Source organism: Numenius arquata, chromosome 1 (genome assembly GCF_964106895.1).
Source record: "Numenius arquata chromosome 1, bNumArq3.hap1.1, whole genome shotgun sequence".
NCBI lineage: Eukaryota > Metazoa > Chordata > Aves > Charadriiformes > Scolopacidae > Numenius > Numenius arquata.
Window position 1 is genome coordinate 17,012,357 of NC_133576.1, and position 22,240 is coordinate 17,034,596.

At 42.1% G+C, this 22,240-nt stretch overlaps 2 protein-coding genes across 3 annotated transcripts; both read right to left on the reverse strand.

Annotated features, from left to right (window-relative positions):
- Positions 1-896: 896 nt before the first annotated feature.
- Positions 897-7,688, reverse strand: SFT2D2 (SFT2 domain containing 2). The gene is made up of 8 exons (XM_074153879.1): positions 7,626-7,688; positions 6,662-6,748; positions 5,852-5,937; positions 4,686-4,767; positions 2,570-2,605; positions 2,391-2,449; positions 1,599-1,628; positions 897-936 (listed from the first exon to the last, which is right to left on the reverse strand). The coding sequence occupies exons 1-8, from the start codon at positions 7,686-7,688 to the stop codon at positions 897-899; spliced, it is 483 nt and encodes a 160-aa protein (XP_074009980.1).
- A 980-nt stretch (positions 7,689-8,668) lies between these two features.
- TIPRL (TOR signaling pathway regulator) lies at positions 8,669-21,922 on the reverse strand. Of its 2 annotated transcripts, XM_074144263.1 has the most exons (7): positions 21,662-21,922; positions 17,869-18,048; positions 16,948-17,047; positions 14,633-14,764; positions 14,131-14,226; positions 13,299-13,361; positions 8,669-11,684 (listed from the first exon to the last, which is right to left on the reverse strand). In XM_074144263.1, exons 1-7 carry the CDS (start codon positions 21,760-21,762, stop codon positions 11,535-11,537), a joined length of 822 nt encoding a protein of 273 aa, XP_074000364.1. In that variant the 5' UTR covers positions 21,763-21,922; the 3' UTR covers positions 8,669-11,534. The 2 variants fall into 2 exon arrangements, with proteins under 2 accessions (XP_074000364.1, XP_074000372.1); XM_074144271.1 differs by lacking the exons at positions 8,669-11,684; positions 13,299-13,361 and adding an exon at positions 13,484-13,564 and having other exon boundaries at positions 21,662-21,895.
- Positions 21,923-22,240: the final 318 nt, after the last annotated feature.

Genomic DNA, 22,240 nt, shown 5'->3' on the forward strand with positions numbered 1-22,240 from the left:
GAGGAAAAGAGAAGCACCTTACTTCATGTGAAAAAGTTCTGTTTCCTGCCTTTTATGTATTGCCATTAGCTGTAGACAAGGCAAAGAACTCAGGTTCCTGGCAGCTGAAAAATTCTATTAACCTTATTTTGCAAGTGCTTTTCCTACAGGAACAAGTTTTTACAGATGAAGATGTTCCTTTCGTGTATTTTAAGGAAACACAATCAGTCTAAACTGAAAACTAAATACTTCATTAAAGATGCAAACATTCATACTTAACTCCAAACCAGTCTTTTCAATTAAAATTGAAATCAAATAGAATTTCAATCAAATCTTTTGGAAGTCTCATAAACCTAAAGGACGGCAGGAAAAAAAAGAATACCAATATTCCATTATCCAAGGCAAACAGAGCAAAGATTAAGTGACATAGGTCACTTACAAACCGGGACACATAGGGCTGTTTAAAATAAAATGAAAAAACCAAAACAAAACAAAAAAAAAAACAAGTTCTCAATAAGAAATCAGTTGCCAACTGATTTCATTTTCTTGCAAAAGAAATCCTCTAGACTGGCATAGTCCCATCAGAGTTGAGGTCTTAATTTTTACAGACTCCATGTATTACTTTGTTACTTTTGCAAAACCAAACAAATACATGATTTTACATAAGAATCATCACAACAAGTTCTAGAACTCTGCCCAGTTCTTCTGCCAGACTGAACTTCAGCTGATCACAAACACCCTGTCCTACAGACACCATTGCTGACAAAACCAAGCAATTGCATACACTGGATTTAACATAAGGAGCTTCTAACAAGCTGAAAGGCACATGTTTAAGACAGAAGTAGGAAAATACGTATACAGTGATCTTATAGTTCTACTATACTTCCTAGAACTTTGTGAAGCATCCAGTATTTCTGTTAGGACAGGCAGACCGAAACGCATTTCTTCACAGCATCCCTACAAGGCAGGAGAAAGGAAAAAAAAAAACAACAAAAAACAACAGAGAGTCACCTCAGTTATGTCACTTGATGAAACTCATACCATGCTGCCATCCCACTGACACCAAGGACTTTAAAGATCAGCTGACCAGGTATTAATTGCACTTACATAATTTGCACGACTACATGAATGCACTAGAGACAAGTGGGTCTGCTCATTGTCCACCTGCCCGACCACAATGGAAATGAGACCTGTAAGCCTGTACTGCAGCAGTGCTGCACTGAAGCAGCATGGGGCTGATGGAGCAGGACAGAACTGTGTGTTCAAACACAGAATAGTGCTCATGGGGGGGGATGAGGAGAAAAAAAGGTACACAGAAGAATACACTTGTCTAGCAGCCTTTCAGACCAACATTTAGGCATTCCAAAGGCAAGCCTTATGTTTAGCATGTTCTCAGCACACTTACATATTTTTATAGGAAGCCATCTCGTTTTGTTCCATTTGTGTTCGACCACTAGAGAAGATGCTTAGTTTCATTTTCAGTTTTAACTACCTCTACTTCCTCCCCCTAAAGCACCACCATGGAAAAACTTCTGAAGCCATACATTGCAAAGTTTCTATAAACTAATCTTCTGTATCATTAAACCTCAAGATGACAGAAAGGGAGTAGGGAAGTTTACCTTGCGAATGGTATGAATGAAATGCTGTACCTAAGGAAAAAGATTTTTAAAGTTAGTCTTCATGTCAGATTTTATTAGAGTCACGAACAAGACCACCCACCCCTCTGGTACTCTATACAGGCAACTGCAAGATACACAACCAAAAGGAAGTTCTGAGTTTATGAGCCACAGGAATGACTATCCTTGCAAGCCATCTTAGCCCAGCCAGGTTGTGAAACACTATGGCAAAATCAGGGCGCATGTTGTAGAAGCATTTTAAACACAGTTCTCCTGCACCCAATATTCTTCATGCTCTAACACCTACAGGCAGGTAAAATTAGTCTTCAGGGCTGGCTACATGTTCATATCAGTTTCTAGACTGCTTCTGTGACATTACACAGAGCACATGTTAACTTAAAGAACAACTGACATTTAATTTGATTGGCATATCTGGGTCTTTTAACAAGACAAATTCAGGAGAGTGTAAATGAGAAACGCCAGACAGTAATCAACAAAATGATTTAAAAGGGAAAGAAAAAAAAAAAATAGTTTTACTTCAAGCTCACAGAAATTAAACACCTTCAAAGGAACTTCCCCCAGCAACAGAGCCCTGAACTCCATCTCCAAAGCTTCTGAAGTGTGAGAGACCAAGAAGCAGGAACAAATCATTGCAATTGTCTTGCATCTAGGGGAATGGTGAGGTAAAAAAATTATCCTTCCTTTTAACTCATGCAATGTCAAAATCCACTCACAATTCAGCTACTGATGTTAGGTGCAATAGGAAATGGAGTGTGTGGGGAGGAAATCACTTACCATGCCAAGGCAAAGAACTGTAAGATGCAGAAAAGGAGTGCAAGTCCTTCTTTATGCCACTGAAGGAGGAGAGAAGGGAGAGAGGGGAAGAAACACAGCAAACAATGAGACAACAGTATAAGAATCTTATTTTTAAAATATACTCCGGCTATATATACATATAGGCCTCAAGTACTCACCCAGAAAGCAGAACACAGTGTTAGTATGAGACACAACTAGAAGAAAACAAACAATTTTTATTAAACATAGAAACAACTCCAGTTTTTATAGATATTGTAACACCATAATGGGTTACTTCACAGAGACAGAAACAGATTACATAATTTCATAGTTTTATCAAATCCTGCATAAGAGTTCCCCTTATTTAAAATGCTCTCGCTATTATATTTCTGAAGTACATTAAAGCAAAGAGGAAATATCAGCCTGATGTCTCCAGAAAATAATGTTATGGCTGCAAAGGAACAAGAGGAAGAGGTTACTACAGCTCTTTTGCAACATCAGCAGGTCCCTGCTTCATCCCACACACTTCTTGTCAAAGGTACAGACCACACTTCATCATTTTGTGTAAGAAAGACTTTTCAGTTACAACTCTAGTCTTTCTGCTTCTGTACACGCCACATTTCCTGTTGATTCTCGAGGTTACCATGGGGTTGAAGTTATGTCATTACTTACTTCTTACCAATTAAAACTACAATACACTTCCAAGAACTTTCAGCTATTGCTTAGCAGCTGTCCTCTTGAATAGAAAGTCTAGCACAGCCACTCACACCGGCACTTTCTCAAGAGTTACACTGCGTCTTTACTACACTTAAAATCTTGGGGGGTGGTAGGCCATTTTGGATTATTTTCTGTTTTAACAGGAGCCTCCTTGTAGTTCAAGTTTTCATTTTCGATTTAAGACACAACAGCTCATTTAGCTGTGACAAACGCCAATACTTGATCTTCTTTCATCAACATCTAAGAGCCTTTTGGTGTACCATTGTCTAGTAGAGATTAGAATGTGTATTTTTCTGCTTGAGTTAAAAAAAAAAAAAAAAAAAAAGGAGATTTAGTACCGCATGTTCAAGACATAACACCTGCATTGCCAAAGAAATCATATACAGAAATCATATACTTCACCTCAATCATGATTATTGACATTAAAGGTAGTTTTCCCATTAGTTTTAAGGTAATGATTTGTATATTGGTCTAAATGCTACATCATACATCTAACGACTGGCTTTATTCCACTGAACAACATTCCAGGCATTCTCCTGACTCCAGGCATCTTAAATGCTTATAAAATAAACATACCATGCAGTAGGCTTCTTGCCTGCTGCTGATCTGTGGGCACATACAGTCAATTTCTCAAGCTCTATCGGGTGCCTGCAGCCTTTCTGGATGTTTAAAGAGAAAACAGGAAGCACTGATGCCAAGTGAACTCTCTAAAGATATTCACACTAAAAATGGGAGGACGGTTTCATGCATGTTAAACCACCTTCCAGATTTTAGACTCTTCAAGAGAAAATGGGAAAGTTGAAGAGACAAAAAACCGCACATGTACTTTAAACAAGAAAGAGTCTTAAGCTTAACTTAGCAACAATTTTCACGCACCCCCTCCCAGTAGAAGGGGTGGCCACAATTCCCATCTTCTGAAGATAAAAATATTTCCTAGGGCTGACTTCAGTTGAATGCTTAATTTTCAATTTCACTGTGTCATACGAGTTTCAAAACCTGAAGCTACCAGCCAACTCAGACGATTTCTGTGTGTTCAATGCAAGATGACCAAGGCATAGAGATTCCCCAGGGGCTTTGTCAGGAAATGACAGTTTTATCAAGGTAGAAATACCTAGACAGCTCTTTAAAGCAAATTAGATAGAATACAAAAAGACAGAACGGAATGCCCAAGCCCAACAACTTCCATAGTACAACTTTTTAAAAACTAGTTTCCCATCTCTCATCTTTTAAGCAACATGAAAATATGATGTTGTGACCTCAAGCACCTTAAAAAAGCATGTGCAGACCACAGACCCTTAATGCTCATTTAGCATAACAACCTGGCTTCACCTCAGTCTTTCATAATAGGAAGGTGGTTTTCTGGTGCTACTCAACCTTTCCACTACAGCAGATGTGCACGATGTTTGATGCTTTAAGAAAAAAAAAAACAAACCAAAACAAAGAAACAATCAAAACCAAACAACAAACCACTCACAAACACATCTTGAGACATAGTTAGAACAATGTATATGAAAGGACTTTACGGTGGAAATGGTTTACAGGTTAGCATGAGTTAAAGCTGATTCCTTTGATACTTACTAGCATAACAATAGTTGCAATCAAACGGGTAGGCTCAAACATCCTTTTCAATTGTTTCATTGGTCCCATAAGAAAGAGAGTGCTGTGAGAAACAAAACAAGATTAATACAGAGGTAGAAAGACAAAAGTGAAACTAGTAAGATTCTTCATTAAGGGGGGTTATTTTGTTAAATTGTACGCTGGGCATCAGTACACTATGTTGTCACTGTAATCATAATATGTTTGCTGAATAACAAAAGAAACAGGATATATAACGAGGCAAATCCATTCCTGTTTTTCTTTGTGCAAGGTATTTATTCTATAATTTTATTCACACTCACGATTAACAAATGCAGAGCAGAACTATCAAGCTAGAAGCATAGGTCAAGGTCAGCTTCAGTTAGATCATTCTCAATAGATGCTTTTTTAACTTGCTTTTAAAAACACCAGCCACAAAGGCTCTGCATGGATTGCCATGTAATCCAGCTCAATTCCTCTACATAAAGGGCTGTTTTCAGACCTGGATCCATTCTCTGATCCCCTACCAGATCTGCAGCACTCGTTTAGAGTAGAGCCCTGGTGACTGATACGGCATGAATTATTTATGGTGATATTTCTGCCTCATATACCATAATATTCTCCCTCATTACTATATTATTTCCAATTCCATTCCTTGTGCTTTCTAACATGTTGTTAAGTTTCCTCAGTCACAGAAGGTTGTGCCTGTCACAAAGTCCGTGGGGCTATGTTTCAGGAACCTCAACAGCCACGAAGGTTTATCAAACAGGCCTACACTGACAGACTCTTCCAAATGTATTCACCAAAACATACAGAACATTACCAGATGCAAAATGTCAAAGAATTATTTTTGTCCTGGGGGTGGGGGCAAACAACAAAAATCAAAAAACCTCAATGCTCAAAGCATGAGTTTGATTTTTCATTACTGATGAATAACGTTTACCTTGAATGCATTGCTAATAACAATAAAAAAATTAAAAGTTTCCTTTACCATTTCAGGGCACTACTGGGGAAATGCTATTCTTTAAAATTCAGCAACAAGAGAATAAGCTACATAAGCAAGTCTTCTCACACAAATGCAACAGTTTCTACCCCTTATGCACCTTCACCCATCGTTCTGCTTTAGTTTTTCCATCTTTATTAGGGAACTAATATAAAAAGATTGTTACCTCCCAATAGATGCAATATTCCCCAGAGTATAAAACACTGCAAAGAGCGTCAGCCCTTTCTTTGGTACCCATAGCAGACAGCTACCCTAAAAAGGAAATTTAAAGAGAAAGAAAATAAATTGTTTTTAAATTGCAAAATAAATATATCCAAGAAACGTCACAATACCAAAGAATCATAGAATGGTTAGAGTTGGAAGGGACTTTAAAGATCATCTGGTTCCAACCCCCCTGCCATGGGCAGGGACACCTCCACTAGAGCAGGTTGCTCAAAGCCCCATCCAGCCTGGTCTTAAACACTTCCAGGGATGGGGCATCCACAACTTCCCTGGGCAACCTGTTCCAGGGCTTCACCACCCTCACAGGAAAGAATTTCCTCCTAATATCTAATCTAAATCTCCCCTCTTCCAGTTTAAAACCATTACTCCTTGTCCTGTCACTACATCTCCTGACAAAGAGTCCCTCTCCGGCTCTCCTGTAGGCTCCCTTCAGATATTGGAAGGCTGCTGTGAGGTCTCCCCGGAGCCTTCTCTTCTCCAGGCTGAACAACCCCAGCTCTCTCAGCCTGTCAAGAAGTCTTAGGTAAACTTAAACCCAAACTGCAGAATCACACACACACAAAAGTAAAATACATTTATTGCCATTCTTGTTAAGAGTTAGTGCATTGAATCTAACTGGAACTGTGTCAGATGTCTTCCTAGAGACTCAAAAAATTAAAAAAAAAAAAACGTCAAGCAACAGCATACAGCAAGACTGTAATTATTTGGGCTTCTGAAACTCAATTATGAGGGAGGTCTGGCAAAAAGTCCTTACCAAAAGCGAGCACAGGCATCCTATTGCAAAACAAGCAATGAAGCCTTTCACTCTGGTGCCCCAACCTAATGAAGTTGCATCAATAACCTAGAAACGATGAGAATAAAATAGAGAGCGCAAGTTACTATTCACTAATGGATCTTGCCACGTATCAAGTGAGTAAATTTCCTCCGAGGTGCCCAACTGTGTTCGAGCTCAAACGGAGCCTCAGTTTTCAAGCACCCCCTTCAGACGCCCCTGGGACCCGCGGGTGCTGAGAAGGGACGGGGAGCTCCGGCGGCAGGGAGCGCTGCTTCCCGCTGGCCCGCACTCCCCCGCCTTCCCTCGGGACTGCCCACTCGCTCCCCCCCACGGACGCCGGCACCGCCAGGAACTTTTTCACTGTCGCTATTCCGCCAGCTCTCCAAACAAACGGGGGAGAGCGTGTGTGTGTGTGTTTGGCTGGTTGTGTTCTCTGCCCACACCGAGCAGGTGCAGGGGGCACCTCCCCGTCCCCCTGCGTTATTGTCGGGCTCGCTCGCAACCGGCTTTGCCGTGCCCGGCTTCACTCAGGAGACCGCGTCCTCCTCCCTCACGCAAAAAAACAGAAGGCAGAGCCCCCCTTCCCAGGCAGCGGCACCCCCGGCAGCGGCTGCTGGCGGGGTAAAGCACGGGGGACTTGAAGTGCAAGTTAGAGGGTCAGAGACCGGCTCCCTACGAACCGCCGTCCCCGGCAGCCCCCGGCCGGCTCCGCCCCGGGAAGCCGAAGGCCCAACGACGGGCTGAGGAGGCGCAGGCCGGTGCCGCCGACCCGCGCCGAGAGGCCGTGGCGGGGCTGAGGGACGGTGCGGGGCTGAGGGACGGTGCGGGGCCTTCTTCCTTCCTTCCTTCCCTCCCTCCCCCCCCACCGCCGCGCTCCCCGCCAACAGCCGCTCGCCAACCGTCGCCTCCCCCCAGCAGAGAGACAGGGGGCGCGAAGCGTTACCTCAGCCAGGGCGCTTGGTTCTTCCGCGTCGCGGCCGCTCAGTACCCGCTTAAGCTTGTCCATCCCGCCCGCTTCGGCCCGCGCGGCTCTGCCCCACTCACGGCCGGAGTACCCTACCCTGACCTGCCCTTCCCCTCCTCAGGGACTACCAGCTCCGGCATGCACCGCGCCGCCGCGGGCTACCTGCACTCGGCAGGTAGATGAAGGCCGGCGGCGACGGCGCAGAGGCCGCCGGGAGTTGTAGTCCGCCGGGCGGGGAAGGCGGCACCGCATCCAGCGGTGAGGGGGAGAAACCGGCCGCCTCCTGGACTAACGAGCGGCGAGGTGCCGGTGAGTCCCCCAGGGGCAGCGCGGGGAGGGATGGAGGCGCCCCCAGCAGCGCCGTGCTGGTGAGCCACAGCCTGAGGGGGTGGCTCCGTCTCCTGGGACGGTGCCCCGCCGACATGGCGGGGGGGCGGGGGGAGTTGGGTGAGGGACACTGAGGAGAGAAAGGCCCTTGGAGATGGTGTCGCTGGTCCTGTGCTGCTCCCCCCGCCCCGGCCACCGCAGCCGTCCTGTGACAGCCCCCCTGGAGCAGGTGCAGGAACTTCAGTACTGCAAACCTCCCAGATCGGCGAGCTTAAAACATACGGGCCTAGCGCCGCCTCCCTGCTTCGTGCGGCAGAGAAATTTAAATACTTGGGTTATTTAAGGGACAGCAAACACTCGCACTTTCCCAGGCACGTCTTACTCTTCCAAGCACGCTATAGCTGACATCTAAACTCTCCTACTATTTTCCAGGTTTCAGAAGAATCCACACCCTCCACCACTTTTACTTCTCTCCTTGTATCCCATCTCCTCCTGCTACTTTTGAAGCCATTACCTGGCTACAGGAAAGCTTACAGAAACAGTAATACCGATTTCATTTTGCTCCCACGACTGTGGCTCTTGCCTTGTTCTGAAAAAGTCCCACCTTCTTTCCATAACTACCCAGAGTGGTTCTGATGACAAGCAAAAGCACGTGGATGCAACATCTTAACTGGCATGCAAAATTTGGCACCACTGAGTAGTTATTTCAGTTTATTTCGCTCAGATAAAAACAGAACTATAAAAGGTTTGGTACATTTTATTTAGCAACATACAAGAAGGTATATAAACTGCCACGTGTTAAACTTGCCACAAAAGAGCTGGAGAATCACCCCACTCCCTCCCCCTAAGATTATGTATCCAAAGTGGTACTTTTCTGAGGAAAAATTTGTACCAGAGCGCTTGCGGTACACCAGTTTATACTGCTGCTTCTTGATAATCTGTGTGGTATTAGACAGTCACAAAGTGCTCCAAGTTATACTTTGTAGTAACTGTAACTTCCTAAACATGTTCTTGTGATTTCCCCAACACGTGTTCCACTTAAATGCACAGCACCCAAAATAGATGGATATTACATATCTATATATTCAGGATTCAAGTCCATTCAAGACAACTGTATCAACAGGTCACAAATTGGTATGTACGATGGACAAGATAAAATACACAGTATAAATTAAACATGCAGAGCACCCTTTCCAACGCTAAGTGTCGATTCTGTGGGTTTCCCCCTCCGCTATACTTTAGCCCAACGGAGTTTAATGTTAGCATCACTGACCAAACCCAAATCAGATTTAATTAATGAATGCAGATATAGTTTCCTTCATGCGAGCACTACACCAGCTCTCCTCTCAGTCACTACCAGCTTGAAAGTGTGTTTTTATAAGCCTTTAAGGCATGTAAAATAATATATGTTTAGAGTAAAAGAAGTGCCATGATTTACGTCCACCAGCAAAATTTCTCTTCACCCCCATTTGTTGTTCCCTTCCCTTTCATTCTCTCCCATATCTCTCTATGACTGGAGTGGACCTGAAGAATCCATTAGTAAATGAATTTTGATCACTTCCATGCTGCATTCATTTGCAGCCCCTTCTTCACCCTGACACTAGAAGTGCAGGAAGATGAAAAAAGCCAACAGAATTTAGGACTCTAACGGGGAATATAGAGGACCTTACCCCTATTTCAAAGTGGCCATAAATTCACTCACCCAGATCATGTCCAGTTGATAATAATTTCTGTCAGAGACTGTTTAATTTCAGTTTGCCCATTTTATCCTATGGATCATAAGATTTTTAACAGTAATCCTTTTCAAAGGATTCCAAAGATAAGGCTGCAGGTGTAGTCAGGAAAGAAAAAATATTCTAATCAGTAACTTTTTACAAAATAATCCTCACAAACCCTCAGTGAGGTAGGCATGTATTATCCCTAATTTTTACTCACTTCCTCATGGTTAGAGTAAATCAGTGACACAGGAAAAACTGCAGTTAGTTCCTGCCTTTCAACCTTATGGTGGATTTTTTAGACCAGGCTGCCTCAAATAAAAGTGAAACAAAATGTGTTGTTTGTTTTTATTAATAAGACAGTCACTTAGATGGCAGTAGACTTTTTCCTAAAAACCTCAGTGTCTTCTCTAGGTGAAAACCATTTCTCAAAAGACCTAGTTAAATACCAGGTTTTGGAGTGTGTTGTTTCTATTAAGTCATGCAGTGTAGAATATAAACATTTTTAAACAAAAATCTCCAAGACATCAGAATGCATACACATTCTTATCTGCCATCACCTTAAACCACACGGCCTGCTTTTCGCTAGTTATTTGCTTGTTGCACTTCATTGAGTGCATGCAGTAAACCTAGAAAAGTCTGTTCAGCTCCCCCGTTCTTAGGCCAAACCATTAACATAATTTAGGCTTTCCAAAAGCAACACAAATATTTAAAGTTTAATCTACAAAGTGTTGACTTAAACCCATAACTATACATGTGATCACACTTCTATTAGTATCAGAACTTGAAGAATTTTAAAAATAAACCAAAATTATGTATCTGGAATACATGTTAGCATCCTTTAAAGACTGTATCGGACCGCAAATACCAGCATCCTTTAGGCATTAGAGACTAAACAGTCCTCTCTTCCCCAGACATAGGCCACTCTGCAATTTAGCAGTGTGACTATCAGGGCGGTATAACCATCATACACCAACACCATCCAATACGTCCAACAAAAGGTCAATACAGTACAATGCATTTCCAATACAGTATGTGACCGTAGCAGCATACAGACCCCAAGTAATAGTCTCCAGAAATGCCTAGAGAAATCTGGCTGACATCAGATTAAACTAGTATTTGTGAAGAGACTTACCAGTGTGTGTGTCTCTAAGCCTCCAGCTTTCTCCTGCTCTGGAGTTAATGCCGCACAAATAAGGTAATTTTACCTTTAAATAGTGTGAAACAAATACAATTTTTTTTTCTCTTTTGCTCCTTAAACCCTCAGATGAAATTAATATTCTTAAATTAGAGTCTGGATCAGAGACTCCAAAAAGTAATTAAGTTGGTTATCAGCCCACAGTAGGGGAAGCCAAGCAAAACATGTAGTTTAGGATCGACAGCTCAAAATAAATGCAGAGGAACATTTTATTTTTTTATTTTTTTTTACCATGGATGATTTCTCAATAACAATAAAATCATGCCAATTTTATGACTCCAGTAGTCTCTTAGTATCTGAAGCAGCAATAACAAAATCTTCATAGAAGTGTTTGTGGTAGAGGGTCCAGACAATACTCCTGCTTAACTGGTGAACTAAACAGAACCCAGACTCTTTATCATGAGATTCTTTCTCCAATGCCGTTGAAGACTATAACTCACCACCAGTCTATCATTAACTCCAGATACAGGTTAAAAAAACAAACAAACAAACAACACGATTAGCAAAACCTGCTTGAAATGTTTTCTCTCAGGGCTACAGAAAAATTAGCCAAATTCTCTATTCCACTCGTAGTGAAACCGCCCCCCATGGCAATGGTTACATGCTCACATTATCTCCATTGTACTTCAAGTCCATATAAAGTCACATTTATTTAGACTTAACACACACAGTTTCCAGTGATGCTTCTGGTTTAGGCTCCAGCTTCTCTGGGAATTCTAGTTTTTCACAGATTGTCTCCTTTATGGGTAGATACTGAGAGATCTCGTTAGGTTCCGTGAACAAGGAAGGTGGAACATGCTAAGAAGCAAAAATTTTACATGAAACAAGTGAATGAAAGGAGGAGAAAATAAAACGTTATTCCAAATCCAAACTTTTACAAACAATTGATCTATAATTTACCTCATTGAAACACCTGAAGTCAGGTATAATTATTAAAATTTACTATATAACTTCAGATGTGCATAGTCTTTTACTCCTTGTGTGGATCAATAAGCTAAGGAAAGGTATTTAATGTTTTCAAGCAGCAGATTAGAAGAGACAGAGACATTCACGAACTGCTATAATGTTTTTAAAAAAAATGTGTTTATCATTTGAATGTAACAGTCTTTTTGAGAGTTCAGTACTACGTGAGACTAGGATGGCTACAAAGGATCCCATGCTTAATGTCTTCTAGTCATTGCAATATATTCATTGGAGTTGCTCAGATTTAGCTATTAATAATTGATACACTTCAACACATATCTTAGTTTTATGAAGTCAACCACAGGCAATTATTTGAAGTACTAAAACTCATTGGATTTTAATTTCATATCTGAAGAAATTAGGTGGTTTCATTGAGTTAATATCTTTCTCTGGAGATTAACGTAGACAACTTAACTTCATCACATACAAGATATTTGATGAAAAAAAATAATAAATCTATACGGAGCAAACCCTTTAAGAAGCGTATCCAGAGCTATTCAAAGGCAACCTGTATTTTGGCTACCCCTAACGTGCAAGGAATCATAATGCTGTTTCAATTCTTTCAAGCCTAAGCAAAGTAGGACTCTTTTTCACGTTACCTATGCAAACTGATCTAGGGAACTGAAAAGCCGTATTCATTTCCCCTCTATAACAACAGGCAGCAAAAATTATTTAACAGTGTAGATCATAATTTTTAAACATGAGATGAAGTAAAACCTAGATGACTGATTTATACTTCAAAAACCATGAAACTATCAAAAAGCTCACGTCTGAATTTAGTCCTGTTTATAGGGATCATATATTGTTAAAAAATGATACAATGTCCCTTTCCTCAAAAAGAAAAACATTTTGCAAAAATATCTCCTCAGAAGGTTAACACATTAGTCACTTTTAACAGGTGAAGGGAAAACAAGGGAGAAGGAAAGTAACACAAATGCCCAAGATCAGATGTTGGGTCAAGAATAAAAATCAAGAGCTGCAACTCCAAATGTGCCACAAATTATTCTGAGCCTTTACTAGAGTTTTAAGGTGGGCTATTAAACTTACTTGAGAAAAACTGAATGAGTCTATTACCAAACAGACCTTAAACCCCTAATAATACTTGCAAGCATGCATGCATGAAATTTGGTATCACGGGACACGGGCTACCTGATTTTGTGGCTGAATAGTTCTATGAAAAAAAAAAAAATTAAAAAATCTTATTAACTCAAAAGTAGAAAAAGTAACCCAACCCCATATATGGTCATGTGATCAATGGGTCTGGGCATTTACAAATGCAGATCTGTCCTGAAATCTGAAAAATAGATGTTTCACAAGCAGAAAGGTTTTTCCTCTGTATAGATTCCAAACCTAACAAAGAATGACTTACAGAGTCTTTTCTATGCTGACCATAAAACAATTTTAAAAAGCAGACGGAAAAAAACCCCACATATTTAAAAAATGCAATACCTTTAAACTTGAGATTTTGCTTTCTCTGGATGTATATTCTCGCAACATGTAGGCCTTGTCAGCCTGATGGGGAAAAAACAGCAAAAATTAAGCACAAAGTTATCATCTAGTATCAGTGCAAAATAAGCATTTTAAATACATTGAATTTAGTAAGCATTTGAATTTGGTTGACCACAGATTTTCACCTGGGAGCAGAAACGTACGTTCAAATTCACGAAGACAGAGAAAGATGTTTAGCAATGTTCTCTTTCCCAAAAGTCACCTTTCTGTGTGCATGCATGGAAAAAAAAAATTCTATGACTGAATATGCTTGTTAATCTCTACTCAGCTAGAACTCCTACATCAGTATGCCTAGAACTAGATAGAATAAGCAAACCATAACTGTTACATTATATTTCTGAGATACTAGAACTCAGTGTAGTATGGACAGTTGCTTACAAGTTAAAACTCGCTGTCAATTATTAGACAAGCCAAAAAACATTTACTTTGAGACAAGGATAAGAACAATACCACAAATACCACACCATTTACTGTTGCCTGTTTTTCCTCTTGTACTTCTTCTCTAATCCGTGTCTATCAAATATATTTAAATGTTTACTTCATGTAACAGTTGCCTACTCTGCTCATACAATACCCAGCCCCATGGCATCCAGCACTTGGTTGCTACTTCAGCACCACCATAATAACAAAATACACTTGAAAGTTCAGTTCAGGTAACCTCTATGCCCCCAAACATCAGTATTAAACTACAGGAATATCAGCGGGGCTTCTCTGACAGTAACATGGCAAGGGAGCATCTGTAAAATATTCATGATGGCAAATAAGGGTTTACCTCATGATGAAGCCTCGTATCATTCATCCTGATAAGTACTCCATCAACTCGCAAGAAAAACCTCAACAGCACAAAAAAGCTGGAAGGCATGACTCTCTGCAAAAATAAAGATGTTGCATTCAGCATATTTTTTTTTTTTTAAGTATGCATTTTCTACATCAGGTATTCACAACGAGAGATAGTACGAGGACTTCTGGTGGTAAAGTCAAAATTTGGGCTGTTGCTATGCTACAGCCAACACTGGACAGCAGGGCAGACAGGGTCTCAAAAGATTCTTAGGCAGGATGCAGAAAGAGGGAAAGATTGTTCCCTGAACCGAGAGACGGAAAGATTTCAAGATGACATGGTTTTCAGTAAGATTGTATTTCTAAGAGCAAGGATAAAGAACTCTGCATTTTAAACTTTAAATCCTGGAAGGAACAACATGCAAAAAGTGGCTGCATTTTGCATACACTAGCCAAGTGAGTCACCAAGCATCTTGTATACACCTCTCAGTACTCACTATTTTTACACTCAAACTTGATACTCCATGATCGTGAAGTTCGTCTTCAAAGAGAAGTACTTCTTCAAAAAACATGATTTGTTCCCTGGCTTTCAATTTCTCTGTATTTATGTGTTCTGTTGTAGGAACAACCTAAAGAAAAAGATTAAGAACAGTTAGCATATTAATTTGTTGCCAAACTACATAAAGTTTGTCCTGATCTTTTAAATCCTGCAATTCCTAGTTTTAGAAAGGAAAAAGCTTTTAGGGCACGAAGCTTAAGACATCCCAAAACTCTAAGAGGAAAAGTTAAAATTAAAACCAAAGCTTCCAAGAGGAAACATCGATCAAAGCAAAAACCAAGAGTGGAAAATGCTGGAATAAAGTGCCCCCTGGGCACAGGCTCAATAGGGTTTCAGCTGCAAACAATTCTGTTTTTCTGTATTTGAAATTATTTGAAGATGCCTCATGTTTAACATGCAAATGAGTAGTTCTGTGTTATAAGCAGTATTCCATCCACTTAGTATCTCTAGCCAAAGACAAACGCTGCACAGGATTTGAATAAAGCCTTTTCATGGAAATCAAGTACTCGTGTGTCTTCCATCTCATGATCTCCATATACACTCATACACTAAAGACTACAGGCCAACAAGACATTTATTTCTATATGCTATACTTCTAATTGTACGATAACTGAAGTGATCTATAACTAATGCAATCCTAGTGAATGAAAATAGATTATCTGCTTAGTAGCAAGTGATCTGTATACAGTAAAGAGAAGACTTCAGTCTTATTTTAGAAAAATAAAGACAAGGGAGGGCCTGTCAGTTTAGATAGGAGGAATTACTGTTGCAGAAAAACATAAAGCCATTGAAAGCAGCCAGATATACATATCTGCTTACACAAACTGGCAAACAAAAGAAAGTAAAGGTACTAGACAATTACACAGTTGATAGTTCTGCTGTATGAGAGGAGCTCAGGGCTTCAAAGGGGCATCCAGCAAGTGCTGCAGATTCTCATGTGCTTTACTCTCCAAGTAAGATTTCACCAAGGGACACAATGGCACCCTTTTATATAATCCTAAAATGCTTTAAAAAAACAAGTTCTGGAAACAAGCCATGATTTGATTAGGATAACACGCTGAGAGATACGGAAAGCCCAAACTATACTTTGAAATCAGAAACTATGCAGCATGTAAGATTTGATGAATGGACTACTCGGTGGATCAGGAACTAGCTGGACGGTCACACTCAGAGGGTTGCAGTCAACGGCTCGATGTCCAAGTGGAAACCAGCGACAAATGGCTTTCCTCAGGGGTCAGTTCTGGGATTGGTGCTGTTCAACATTTTTGTCGGTGACATGGACAGCGGGATTGAGTGCACCCTCAGCAAGTTTGCTGACAACACCAAGCTGTGTGGTGCCGTTGACACACTGGAGGGAAGGGATGCCATCCAGAGGGACGCTGACAGGCTTGAGAGGTGGGCCCATGCAAACCTCATGAAGTTCAACAAGGCCAAGTGCATGGTCCTGCATCTGGGTCTTGGCAATGCCAAGCACAGATACAGGCTGGGCAGAGAATGGATTGAGAGCAGCTCTGAGGAGAAGGACTTGGGGGTGTTGGTGGATGAGAAGCTCAACATGAATCGGCAATGCACACTTGCAGTCCAGAAGGCGAGCTGCATCTGAGGCTGCATCAAAAGAAGTGTGGCCAGCAGGTCAAGGGAGGTGATTCTACCACTCTACTCTGCTCTGGTGAGACCCCACCTGGAGTTCTGTGTCCGGCTTTGGAGTCCTCAGCACCACAAGGATATGGGCCTGTTGGAGTGGGTCCAGAGGAGGGCCACGAAGATGATCAGAGGGATGGAGCACCTCTGCTATGAAGACAGGCTGAGAGCTGGGGTTGTTCAGCCTGGAGAAGGCTCCAGGGAGACCGCATAGCGGCCTTCCAGTATCTGAAAGGGACCTACAAGAAAGCTGGAGAGGGACTTTTTACAAGGGCATGGAGTGATAGGATGAGGGGTAATGGCTTCAAACTGGAAGAGGGTAACGTAGATTAGATATTAGGAAGACATTCTTTACTGTGAGGGTGGTGAAGCACTGGAACAGGTTGCCCAGGGAAGTTGTGGATGCCCCATCCCTGAAAGTATTTAAGGTCAGGTTGGATGGGGCTTTGAGTAACTTGGTCTAGTGGGAGATGTCCCTGCCCATTGTAGGGGGGGTTGGAACCAGATGATCTTTAAAAGGTCCCTTCCAACCTAAACCATTCTATAGCAGCCTCTAAGCTTTGTTGGATGGAAACAATATGCAATCAGCATTTAACAAGGACAAATGGTTACCTTTAATGTTGCAGTGTCTCCCAGCAAAGTTCCTTTGTAGTCTGTTGTGTAAGTCCAATCATATGGCTTGACAACTTCCTTAGTGTGCTCAGTCTCACTCCTCAAGAAGTGAAAGAGAAAACAGAATGCTTTGTAGTAAGTCTTAAAAAATTACAGCCTCACATAAGATTATGTATTACAATTCCGACACTCTTCAAGGAGAAAACCAGCAGCATCGTCTGGGCTGCAATGATGATGTCAAGACTTAATCATACAGTATTACTTCTTTCACAACATGTTTCTATAATGAATTATAAAACTGTTACCAGAATTCCTGTGCTAACACAACCTCTGTCCTATGAGTCAGAAATAAAGATTTTTAGTTCAATGTTATTGAAAAATTGTATTTCAAGACAATTTTTTCTTTAAGTAGGCAGAAAGCAATCTGCTGACAACACACAGCAATCACCAACACTGCTATTTGCCTTAGCTTTCGTTTCTCTCTGCTTTATTTCTAGGTGCTCTGCAACCAAATTCACAAATACTAGGCAGTACAATTAGTTTTGATGCATGGTAATTGTTCTGTTATATTCCTAAGGCTAAGATTTTGAACACGTGCAGCACTTTGCACTTTGAAACGCCACGATGCAATCTTGTAATGCTTGAGGCTCTATGAGTTTGAATAAACAGAAACAGCATTAAGCCACGTTACACTTGTAGTTTATTTTAAGAAAGCCAAGACACAACTGAAAAAATATAGCTGACCCAATTTAACAGAGATCACAGCAAAGAAGCTAAGTGACTTCTGTGATCACACACCATACCTATGGTAGAACCAAACACAACAAGGTCTTCAAGAGTTCAGCCTGTTCTTTTAACTACTTTATGAAAGTTTCACATACAATACACCAGTACTTGCCCACCAGTGATAAAATACTGTACCTGCTCTCTTGCCACTCCTCTGCACAAGCCACTTTGATCATACCTTGACAATTATTGACACATTTTAAAGCATCTGTTGCATTGAACTCAATTCCAAAACCATGATCATGCTGTATTCTTAGGATATTGTCTCCAAACATCATCTCTGGCAGGGAAGGCATGTGTAATTCATCAGCCAATCTGCACAGAAAAATAAAAGTCCCATGAAGAGAGATCAGTCAGTGATAGCTCATTGCTTGTTCCAGAACAAGGACTGCTTTCATTCTTTAGACCACCGTAATTTAGAAGAGACACGATCAACATGTTCTGCAAATCTTTTTTGTTTTCCCAGTTTAATATTGGATGTGAATTGCAGAGTCGTTGATCTAAAGTGACTTTTACACTGTAGAAGTATTCCTAAAACATTCCTTCTACATTACGCTCATACAGAAGTCTCATATATGAGGAATCAAAACAGTATCTGACAAGCATGAAGTAGCAGCTTTCAACCTGTTGTAGCAGACCCCTGGATGGTCCATGAACTACTTCGGCAGGTCCCCAAAAAGTTTTAGGAACAAGCACTCATTGTCAGCAAGTTTAAATTCTCTGCACAGTGGTCCATACCTCTGAATTTAGAAGCTTACAAAAAGGGGCTGAAAACAACCCTGGCAGAATATGGGAAAAACCAAGTGCAGAAGACGCTACTGTGCTCTGCTTGTGTCCTGAGCTGGTAGAGAACACATGCTGGTATTTGTAACCTTAAGCATGAAAGCCACAGCCCCAATTGAACAAAGTACTGCATGAACAAAGTAAGCATGATCCCTGCAGAAAATCTCAAACCATTCTATTTCACGTTTTGTTTTATATCAATCTTTATACATATGTGTATATATATACATACACTATATATAAATACATACATATAACACCACTTTATATACACACCTTATTTACCAAAAACCTTTGTAAACTTCTTTTCCTCCCTACCACTACCTACTTTACTTATCAAGATCAAAAATAAATCCATCACATCTGAAAAGAAGAAAACTTTAGGAAATACACTAATTATAAAGAGAAGGGAGGGGGGCAGGAAGTGTCCTAATCACAACTTTCACATGGATAATAAGGCATTCCTAAAAAAAAAAAAAAAAGAAGTGGTTATTTCTGTGACCCTGCATACAAAAGAACATTATGCTAACCAAACTGAAACAAAACCAGATAATTCGTAGACCTGGAGAAAAAGATACCACGTCTTTCCCAGAGAAGCTAGAATAATGGGTGGAGAATGGCTGGAGAGCAGCCCCGAGGAGAAGGACTTGGGAGTGCTTATGGATGAGAAGCTCAACATGAGCAGGCAGTGTGCACTGGCAGCCCAGAGAGCCAACCGTGTCCTGGGCTGCATCAGGAGAAGTGTGGCCAGCAGGTCTCGCGAGGTGATTCTGCCCCTCTACTCTGCGCTCGTGAGACCCCTCCTGGAGTACTGTGTCCAGCTTTGGAGTCCTCAACACAGAAAGGACATGGACCTGTTGGAACGGGTCCAGCGGAGGGCCACGAGGATGATCAGAGGGATGGAGCACCTCTCCTATAAAGACAGACTGAGAGAGCTGCGGTTGTTCAGCCTGGAGAAGAGAAGGCTCCGGGGAGACCTTATAACAGCCTATCAATACCTGAAGGGAGCCTACAGAAGAGCTGAAGAGGGACTCTTTGTCAGGAAGAGTGGTGACAGGACAAGGGGCAATGGTTTTAAATTGGAAGAGAAGAGATTTAGATTAGATATAAGGAAGAAATTCTTTACAGTGAGGGTGGTGAGGCACTGGAACAGGTTGCCCAGGGAAGTTGTGGATGCCCCATCCCTGGAAGTGTTCAAGGCCAGGCTGGATGGGGCTTTGAGCAACCTGCTCTAGTGGGAGGTGTCCCTGCCCATGGTAGGGGGGTTGGAACTAGATGATCTTTAAGGTCCTTTCCAACTCTAGCCATTCTATGATTCTATGATTCTATAATGTTAAAAACTTTTCCATTTCATCACATTGCAGGCCCCTTGACCTGCAAAGACCAACTCCAGCACAGAAAGGAGTTCTTAGCAATGGCAAATTTAATCCTTCACCTTCCCACAGAGGTTGCCAAGGGATTTTTTGTAATATATGTTTGCCAGAAATAAAACTCCTCCAGATACTAATGATGTTCCCCACACAATAAAAAAAGGCAAAATGCCAAGAAAAATACATTATAAAAGGAAACTGACTAAAAGCACTGCAACTGGATAGCTCTTGACCCTTCAGATTTGGAGGAATTGGTTTTGGGAATCTCATGCTTAATTCAGTACCAAAACCTACAGGAAAATGGCTAATTTTGGACTTCTGTTTCCTACCCTGCAAAATCCTCTGTGTTGTTTCAAGTTTCTGTTGTGGCTCTTGCAACTTTACTTTTCAGCCTTTTACAGCATGTTCTGAAAAACTGCACCCCCCTCAAAAACATCTAAACAGATAAAGGCAATTTCTGAAAATTACAGAGGTGACTTTATTTTAAAATAGCTACAGCTAAAGAAACGGAATAGATCAGAAGATGAGTACAGCAGGCAATCTGGCTTCTAGACTGGCAGTTCAAGTCTCTCTCTTGTTTACAGATAATGAAGAGAGTTAACATCCTCCCAATATTAAGAATAAAGTCATTTTTGAGAGGTAGTGTCCTACAAAATAAGTCCTCCAAACACAGCATAAAAACGGGATACTCTAATAATAACCCTCCTTCCCCTGCAGGCCACAGGTACAGCTTAGTTGGATCTTGAATTCTCATTACAGGAAAAATTACTAAATCACAGGATTCAAGTTTTCTTATCTGTAACCGCAAAAGCTAAAGGACTACTAGTCAAAAGCAGCTTGAGAAAATTACTTTAGGCATTGAACGCAGGAAAAATATGGAAGAAGGAACTTAGTTTTAACCTGGTTTAAGACAGATATCCAGTTTAAAAAAAAAAAGTGTAATGCTGTTAAAAATTAATATTTTACTATACTATATACTAAACCGTAAGTTTCCTACAATAAATAATCCCTCAAACATAACATTTCAAGACATGGGACTTTATAAAACAATTACCCTCAGAAAAGTTAAAAGCAACATGAACGGAGATTCTTTTAACAAGATTTCCATGTAGATATTCCAGAAACTGAAACCAAGAAGTGTCTGTCAAATTCACCGGATACCAAGGTCAGTTATGGCATTACACAGACGAACTGTTCAGTTCCACATTAGCAAATCTGACTTAAGCACTTGATGCTGACACAGGAGCATCTTCTCCAACAGTTTGGCAGCAGTGGAAATTACTACTACAAGGAGAGTGCAAGCAATAAATTTTTAATGAAATCCACTATCTTAAAATAGCCCTTACCACTGAACAGCTTATGACAATCTGCAGACCACATTTAAAAGAACCTTAATCACCATTAAAAAGTAATTAAGAAAAGCAGGCTTCTAATTAGCAGGTTTCAGTTCACAGAAGTCCAGATCTCCATAACCGTTAGCAAGCATTAAAAACAAAATTCTGGAAACCGCGTGCAACCCAAATTACCCCAGCTTCTCAAGCCAAATATCAAGCTTACCCTCTCAAAAAGAGAGGGAACAACACCCCCACCCCCTGAGCAGTAGCTTAGTTTATTCCAATAGGAATAAACAGCGTCTTCCCTGCCCAGCGGACGTCATTTATTTGTGGGACAAGGCAAGAAGGAGCCCCAAACCCCTGGCCGTCAGGGAGAGAGCTCCCAGCCCTGGGGAAGGGCAGCCAGCAGCGCAGATACCGTCGTTCCGCTCCCCGCCCCACCTCTCGGCCTGCGCCGACTTCATGATGTGCGTCCGGGCGGCGCTCAGCTTCCACGGCCCGAAGGTGAAGTCGCGCCGGCTGCTCTGGAAAACAGGGTGCATGGCGGAGGCGAGGGGCAAGGCCCCGCCGAGGAGAAACCAAGAGGGGCCGGAAGGGGCGGCGGCGGAGCCCGCCCCGCCTCGCCTCTCCTCTCCGCTGCAGCCCCTACACCCCTAACGGCGCAACGGAACGGCCGCCTCAAGAGACTTCCGCTTCCGGAGAAGCCCTGTGGCGGCGGGAAGTGACGTGCCGCCGGGCGGGCGGGCAGCGCGGCCGCCCGTGAGGGGCCTGTGGCGGGGCGGGTGTCGGTGGGCCCCAGGTCCTGCCGCGGCGGAGTAGCTCCGTGCCTCTTCCCTCTCGCCGCGGGAGAAGGGCGCCGGGGACGGCCTCCGCCCGGTGGGGCGCGAAGGTGCAGCGAGCTCGCTCTTCCCGAGGAACCGTGTCGCAGCGGTCACAGCAGCCGGTGCAAAGCGTGCGTGCGCCCGGCGGGCATTCGTGCTTCCAGCCGCATCCCCGGCGCCCAGCCCGAGGGCGGCTCCG